Source organism: Catharus ustulatus, chromosome 2 (genome assembly GCF_009819885.2).
Source record: "Catharus ustulatus isolate bCatUst1 chromosome 2, bCatUst1.pri.v2, whole genome shotgun sequence".
Classification (NCBI taxonomy): domain Eukaryota; kingdom Metazoa; phylum Chordata; class Aves; order Passeriformes; family Turdidae; genus Catharus; species Catharus ustulatus.
In genome coordinates this window covers 103,161,751-103,169,966 of record NC_046222.1, presented here as the reverse complement: position 1 = coordinate 103,169,966, position 8,216 = coordinate 103,161,751, and the positions used below count along the sequence as shown (strand labels likewise).

The 8,216-nt window shown below is 36.9% G+C and overlaps 1 protein-coding gene across 1 annotated transcript; it reads right to left on the bottom strand.

Annotated features, from left to right (window-relative positions):
• Positions 1 to 812: 812 nt before the first annotated feature.
• On the bottom strand, positions 813 to 7,592 carry LOC116992282. Its single transcript, XM_033051736.1, has 4 exons — positions 7,529 to 7,592; positions 5,645 to 5,992; positions 4,299 to 4,402; positions 813 to 992 (listed from the first exon to the last, which is right to left on the bottom strand). Exons 1-4 carry the CDS (start codon positions 7,578 to 7,580, stop codon positions 813 to 815), a joined length of 684 nt encoding a protein of 227 aa, XP_032907627.1. The 5' UTR covers positions 7,581 to 7,592.
• Positions 7,593 to 8,216: the final 624 nt, after the last annotated feature.

The window sequence follows — 8,216 nt, the reverse complement described above, 5'->3', positions numbered from 1 at the left end:
TCTTCAAGTACTATGCAAATTATGATAATCTTTTTCTATGCATCTTAGTTGTATTGTTATTTCCTTAGGTTACACAAGTATTCTAAGCACTTTAAGACGAGTTTAAAAGACACATTTTTAATCCAGATAATTTCTGTTACAGTCCCAGATATGGCTCATAAACCCTACAGCAGTAAATCATGTAGCCTATCTACCTGTCAAGATTATTTTGGTAATTAATATTTCTTAAAAAAACATTTAAGCTATGACTTTTAAAACAACATTAGGTATTTTATGTTGGAATCAAAATGTGCGTTACAAGATGGCATAGCTGGCTAAATAGCTAAGAGGAGAAGGACTTGCAGGGATTTGCAAATGTGGGGATGTGAAAGGAGTTACAAATAATGTCAGACAGTGCCCTGGGAGAGTGTGAGGAATTCCTCTCTGACAATCTGTCATTACAGTGGCCAGATACTGTTGTACAGAATTGCATTTTTAAAGCTAAGAAAGTGCTTTAGCCTGGATAAAAACAAAATTGTAACTGTGTGCTTTTGTTTGAAGTAGAAAAAACCCAATATACATGATCAGAGATGTTGGCATTGGAAAGAGGTTTGAATACCTTTAGCTTTCACAGTATTTTGATGATAGTTACATACATTCATGCTCATTTAATTTATAGCTGTGTGGACTACAAGGTTCTTTAACTTGAAATAACTACATGAACAAAAAGCATTTCAGGTTAATGGAGAGATTTTTATGTCTGTTTCTTTTCTACCTTGATAGAAGTAGCATCAGACGTGCTTGTATCTTGGTTACGACTGCATGCACTTTCTTCATATCATCTCCCGTCCTGTGTCACATAGAGTTCTTATTACAGACATATCTTCATATTCTTGACTAAACCCATTATTAACTGGTCTTAATGGCTGGTGATAAATCCATTCACTTTGCATGGTAACACTGCTGTCTGTATTTCTCAGCTTATTCTTGCTCTTTGTATGGCACTGGTGAATCTGTTGCAATAGGCACAATAACATATATTGTTAGGCAGTAAAAATGTTTCCATCAGATACTTCATCTGCTTAGAGAACCGATGGCTAACTTCACTGGGATGTCAGTCCTGTGTTTATTCCGAGTTGGTTTTAAAGTTGTTACGCATATTGCAGTCAAAATGTGAGAATTAATTTTAACTACACCTTCATGAATTTTCCCAGACTATTAATAGCTTTTGTTTTTAATAGTAAAAATATTAGTAATATGTAAGCTAAGTTACGAATACCTGTGTAGTTATTATTTTATAGCTTATTTGGTTCTAACTTAACAAAAAGTAGAATATGGCCAGATTATTATGATAGAGCAGAATTATGGTATATTTTGGTTTAAAGTTATTTAGAATTAATATCTTACAGCATTAGATTAATTAATTTCTTAATTAGCATGTTATGTGATGAATTCTAGGCCTTTACAGATACCAGAGTAAAGGCAATTCATATTGTATACAAGAAATGGGCTGAAAGTGTGTACCAGTGGTTTCATGTAATGCTTCTCCATTTTCCAATATTACCCTTCAAGATATTTGTGTGCTGTTACTTTTGAAAAATATAGGGAATGGGAGTGGTGGGAGAGATATTTTCATTCATTCTTAGGTAGTACAGACAGGGTTTTTTGGAGATAGATGTCTTCTTTTGGGGAGAATCCCCAGACAAGCCCTTGTAATGATGCAGTTGTCAGGCACAGGTGTTGGGATATTCCCTGCTGTGTCCTACTCTAGACTTGGAAGCCCTGAGAGAGTTTGGCAGAAGTAAGAAGCAAGGGAACAGCTGAGTGGGATTTAGACTCCGAAGAGGCAGGTCAGACTTGTTTAACTAGCCTGTTTAACATGTCTTTAACTGGCCATGACACACTGGATTTAAGCAGTGGACTGTAAGGACCAAAGGACCTTTGAGTCACCCAGTCCTACTTTCATTAGTTTACACTCTGGTTTTGACACAATGTACATTTAGTAAACAAATTACATTTTAGAAGTTCCTAACTTTACACATTTCAGTGTTGTTCTATGCTGTAGGTTTAGCCCAACCAGCAGGCAAGCATCTGCAGAGTGGCTTGCTTGCTCACTTCTCCATCCCCAGATTAGGACTGGGGAGAGAATATGAAGAACAAAACAAACAAAAAAAACCCTCCTGTGTCAATATAAAAACAATCTAACAATTGGAGGAGAGAGGAAAAAAAGAGGAAAAAATAAGAATGCCAAAATCCTAACAAGCAAAGTAACAAAAACCCCCACAAATAATGCAGGGAAAGTCACTCACCCCCTCCATCCAGCAAAACAATGCCCAGGAGTCTCTGAGCCATAGGTGGCTCAAAAGCAACTCCCCTGCCCCAGCTTTTATTGCTGAGCATCTCTTACCCACTCCCAGCCTCCTCTTTGGAGCAGCAGAGCAAGAAACAGAGAGCCTTGGTGCCGTTCAAGCATTGCTCATCCAAATCACTGCTGTAATATCGACACTTTTAACTACAAATCCAAAGCAGCACCATTTAGACAGCTATGAAGAAAGCAAACTCCATTCCAGTTTACTGCTGCTGCTTGCTAATTGTGCTTACGGTGATTAATTTTAGGAGAGACTTGGTTGGCTCACCTTGTATATTCAGATGCAGTGCATCCTTTGTCAGGCTTGTGCTGCTGCTGTATTTTAGCAGGGTTTGACTGTACCACATCTATCTCACGCATGAGTTCACTGTGTCACTCGATACTCATATCTTGTCTCCTACTGCCTGAGTTCTGTGAACATTTCTCATTTTGTTGCAGCTTTGAGGTAAAAGTACTTAACAACTGGTTGCTAAAGGAAACAAAACCCAAACCTTGACCTAGAAGGGCAATCAGATACCATAAATATCTTTGTAATTCTTGTAACTTTTGTCTCTGGTCCTGGGTCTTATGTGATAATGAAGTTCTTAGCTGTCTGACAGTGTCAGCAGAGAGAGAATGCTTGCCATAATACCAGATTCAGTAACACTGAAGTAGCAGTTCTACCTTTTAGCAGCACAAGCTGAGAAAGACAGAACAGTGAAGGAGATCCTGCCTTTCAGTCAGGATTTGGTTCTCTGAAACATGCATCTCTCTAGAGTTAGAGAGATTGGTTTAAATCATGTTGATTCATTCAGAGCTGAGTTTTGTTCCCCTAAGCCTGTGTAAGTTTGGTGCCTATTCTCTCTTAATCCAATTTAGCACGTTTTTTAACTTTTAAGGGATTCTACCACAGTAACTTTGAGAAGAGATATTGATGAAGTGGAAGGAGGTTTTGAGGTCTCATATAAATTATAATTTGGAATTACACTTCCAAGTACAGACCTTGTAAAGATAAGTAGAGCATGTTGTACTGCTGAGGGTTAGGTAGGACTATAGTGTCATCCATGCTTTCAAGGACTTGTGATGCTCATTTGCTCGTGTTAGGGCATAGCTCTCAGCTTGCTTCCACACAGGTTTGTTTGTTTCCAAATGGTTTCATTTGCGTGAAGATTATTACCAAGTAGGATCAAAGTAGAGCTATTCATTAACTCTCATGTTAGGATTTGGTTCCATAAAAAGTACTCAATTAAAAAGACTATGAATTTTTTCCTGAAGTGGGGAGCAGAATCACAACTAGAAAAAAAGTGAAGGATTTTTAAAATACACTGGGAAGCATTCAAACTCATGCTACATTTAGACATTTTTGTGTATACAAACAAATGTTTTTTTGTTCTCTTGCTAAAGTCTTTCCAAGTATTCCAGCTGTCAGGGTGCTGCCCTGCTGGCCAGGTAAATGTCCAGAAATGGCCCAAGCCAACTAGTGGATGGGGTTGGGCAAAAAGCCCTTGCATGACTGGTTGGTTGGACAAAAAATGAGTAAGACAGAAGATGACCAGACAATGATGTGTGTCCAGAGGAATTCATAAAATTAGGAGCACAAAACAAGCAGGATGTGTTTCAAACTACTAATCACTTTAGGTACTTGTTTTCTCTTTTGTTTCTAGGTAAAAGCAACAAGATTACCCAGCAACATAGAAAATAGCTTCCCTGCTTTCAGCAAGCTCAGAGGAAAAACCCTTGTAAATTTGTTTGTATATCACCGTTTCCTTTTTTTTCCCATGGCCATGTCCTCAAAAAGGGTGGGGGCTATACCTCTTGACTTTTTAGTTAACAGAAAATAGAGGGACTTTTTACTTTATCACAAGTGAATATTCAGGCTAATTTTATTTTTTCTTTTTTTTTTTTTTTTCTTCATCACAGGACACTATCCATCTTTAGGTTTGTATTATTTGTTTTTGAAGTTATTACTTACACCAAAAGCTATGAGAACTGTGGTGACAAAGATGGTATATCCAAGAAGAAGGAACCAACCCCACCAGATCTTTTCTGATGTTGTACAGTCTTTGCATTTCAAATCTGGAACAAAGATAAGGAAAATTATGTATTTTAAATAGAAAAAAAATGTTTTTCGGATAAGATTTAATTTGAAGGATTAGTGAGAATTGACCAAAAAGGACAATTGTCTTCATCTTCATCACATCTTTTACTGTTTTTTTTTTTCAGGAATAAAGCTTCTCTCTTTTTACTTCAGACATGAGATTTTTGAACCTGTTGCAAGTTACTTATGCAATGGAAAGTAAATAAGATTCTCTATTTAGTAGAAGTGGGAAATATGAAAACATCTGTTATGCAGAAAAGGCAAGGAAATGGCAGTTATCTTACCAAGTTTCAGGCAACATTTTCTTCCTTTTTTTTCCTTCAGGCTAAAACTAACATGTTCATGGTGTAATTATCAATAGAATTTCCTTGACTGCTGTTTTTTAGGAACCCTGAAGAACTGGTGGACAATTGTTAAATACAATGTAAAATCTGGTATGAGAGAACTGCTTTGTGGCATTTTAGCTTTTGCTAACCTGATTTTTTGGGAGGTTCATACAGAAAATTTGGCTCATGTGAAATAGTGTGTACCAGTCACTGAGGCCATATGCTCAGCAGAATTCTGGAAATTAAGTTTATAATTACAAGACAGGAAAAAGTTATAAACTATTGAAAATCATTTTACCATCAAATGGAAAGAAAACTCTGCTTTCACATAACTCTATTTCTGTGTACACTCTCTAAAAACACACTCCTGTGTGAATTTACTATACATCTTTTGAGAAACTGGAAGAGAAAGCCCAAATTGGGTTTTCAAGAGACCATTTGTTTATAAAGACTGAAGAAAATTATAATAATGGTTATCAGGGGCTCGGATTGCATGTTTTTAAGTTTGTCATAAAGACTCAGCAAATATTTGTAGAGGAGATTATGAAAAAAAAATTAAAATACATACATACAGATGCCGTATATTTTGATGTATAAATATTTAGAATTTCATAAAATATACGGTCACTGTTCTGCAGCTCAATGAACTGAACTGGTTTAGATCCACAGAAACTCACTGTCCCGAAGAAGTCCGTTCAGCTGTATGAACAGTTAGCACCAAACAGAAGTTGTACCTACCCTCCCTGACTCATACTTCTCCTTTACACTCTTCTTTTGGCAGACACAAGCAGTAGGAGAGAAGGCAGTAAGGCTGAAAAAAAATTGATTTCACCTTGCACACATCAAGTGTGTTTTCTATGACTCCCTTTTTTGTCACTCCCAAACGCTTCTTACCATGCACAGTCAGTTTAGTGCCATTTCCACATTTGCCTTGTATTTTCTCTGTTAGCATCACATCACAGAAATAGGAGTTACTGGCATTCTGGTCGATGTTGCTCAGCTTTAAGATGGAGAATCCTCTGAGGATGTCTTTTGTGATCTGCACCTGTGCCCCGCCTGTGCTGGGGCTCGTCTGGAGACTCGGCTGGTTGTGGCATTCAGGACCTTTCCTCCAGTACACGACTGGCTCCTCCTTCTCCTCACTGGGGTACTCAAACACACACAGCATCCACACCGTGGAGTTGAGGAGCACATTGGCATCTTGAGGGTATTGCATGACCGAAAGCTGTGGCCTGCTGCTGGCTGTGGGGTGTGAATAAAGCACAGAGCAATCTCTCATCAGAAGGGTGGTCTTGGCCAGCTGAGCACTGGGTGTGGCCAATACATGAATGTACAGAGAGCCAAAGCTGCAGGCATCTACAGTGAAAGGTGCACTGCAGTGAAGCAAACAGTTTTGATGCAGCCTTACAAGAAGCCATAAATCCAGGTTTCCATTGCAAATGTCCTTGTATTGTAAAATTATGGTAATTTCACGAGTATAATGGGTACCGGAGTATAAGGCGCCCTTCCAGGTTCAGACCAAAATTTTAGTCAAAAGGGTGCGCCTTATACTCATGAAATTACTGTACTTTCAAATTAAACAGGTTTGTGTGTTAAGAGTGCATATGCATTTTTATATGAACTATAAGAAATTGGAAAGTCATTACTAAGAACAGAGAAAACTTTGTTAAAATAAATAAGAATAAAGTAATAAACATTTTAAAATATCTGGTTACTCCTGTTTTTATATAGTCATTCTTTTTAGCCTTTTTGTCATTTTAAAGTATCATGGAATGTTTTGGGTCTGAAAGGACCTTAAAATTCATCTAGTTCCAACCTGCTGCCATGGGCAGGGACACCTTCCACTAGATCAGGTTGCTCAGAGCTCCATCCAACCTGGCCTTGAATGCTTCTAGGGATTGGGGCAGCCGCAGCTTCTCTGGACAACCTGTTCCACCACCATCATAGTAAAATATTTCTTTTCAATATCTAGTCAAAACCTTAACTCTTTCGGTTTAAAACTGTCAATCCTTGTCCTATTGCTAAATGCCATTTAAAAGGCAGGTAATTTGAACATAATTACTAAGAAATGAGTTTTGAAAAGTTAAGGGTCTTTGTTGAAAGAAATTAAATTCCTGAAAGCTAATAACAAACACCTTTTAAAATAATACTAATCCACAAAAGTTTCTGGGTCACGCTTCTAATTTGGGCTAAAAAATAATTATCTTAAAACATCAGTATTACACATCAATAGGAATATTTCACTACCCATAGAAAACCAATCACATCTCAGTTGAGTGAAGGAGAGTTAGATAACACTGTGAAAGCAAAAAGATGGCTCATATCTGAAATAGCTTTTTCATTTTTATCAGGCTATAAAAAAAAAACCCTTTTTTTTCTTTTAAGTTCTTTGGTTTAAGAGACTACATGCACTTTAAAAGTTCTTGAAGACACAGTTTTATAAAGATCCCGAAATAATATATTGTCCAGTTAAAATAATTATAAAAATACCAACATAGATATGAACCTACATTTTCTACATTTTCCTTCATATACAATTTTAACTTTGTGTCAGATGTCCTTTTCATTTGTCTACTCTTCTACATATTTTTATACCTTTTTTTCCCCTTATTTTTGCTTTCCTGCATAAAACAACGCCTTGAAGAGTTTAAGGACTAAAACTGAGCAAAAGAAAATTTCATCCTTAATTATTAAATTAGCATTTCCTTCCTCAATCAGTTAGGGTTTGGTGAATTTTGGGCTAAACTAAATAAACAAAGATAAAAAATCCCTACTTACCAGCAAAGTGAGTGAAGTAAGTTGCCATCATTAATATATCAAGTTGCATCATTTTCTTGGGATTGCTAATGTAGAGATTTTAAAACCTCGTCCAAGACTGCTGATAACACAGCTTTCAGCCAGTAGCTGGAAAGTAAATTCAATCTCTGCAAAAAACATGGTTTTAATGTTGTTTTTAAGGGGTGGTTCTTGTGGTTTCATTAACTGTATCTATTTCCTTTTGTACCATCAGACATCTTGGACATTGCAGCATATCAGCTTCTAATATAGTTTCAGATTTAACTCAACTGGGATTATTTTTCCATCCTGAGAGTTTTCTTCAGACTACTAGGTGTAGGATTAGTTTTGTAGAGCAGATTTCCTTGAAAAAAAAGGCAAGCCAAACCCCTCTAAGGTTGGGAGCAATGCCTATGATGTAATACAGCGAAGTTTGCAATAGTTCTGATTGCTTTTCCTTAAAGTTCTGTTTACAACTTAAACACCACATGGTGACTTTGCTTTATCTAGTATTGAGCCAATTAGAGAAGTCAAATGTACTACAGGAATGATTCAGATGAAACATTACTTCTCTTTTTCTCTTTGCTGAAATGATGCTGAATGTCTAATTATCATCCTTGCAGTCCAGGACACGTGAACATTAGCTGCCAAAAACTATATGATGGTAAAGAGGGCAATTTATTTAACCTCC

Excerpts from the sequence above, each read along its gene's own strand:
- LOC116992282 (XM_033051736.1), bottom strand. The coding sequence starts at position 7,580 with ATGATGCAACTTGATATATTAATGATGGCAACTTACTTCACTCACTTT. Across the intron at positions 5,993-7,528 it reads TTACTTCACTCACTTTGCTG|CCAGCAGCAGGCCACAGCTT; the intron begins GTAAGTAGGGAT and ends CACACCCCACAG. Across the intron at positions 993-4,298 it reads CAGTTCTCATAGCTTTTGGT|ATTCACCAGTGCCATACAAA; the intron begins GTAAGTAATAAC and ends CTATTGCAACAG.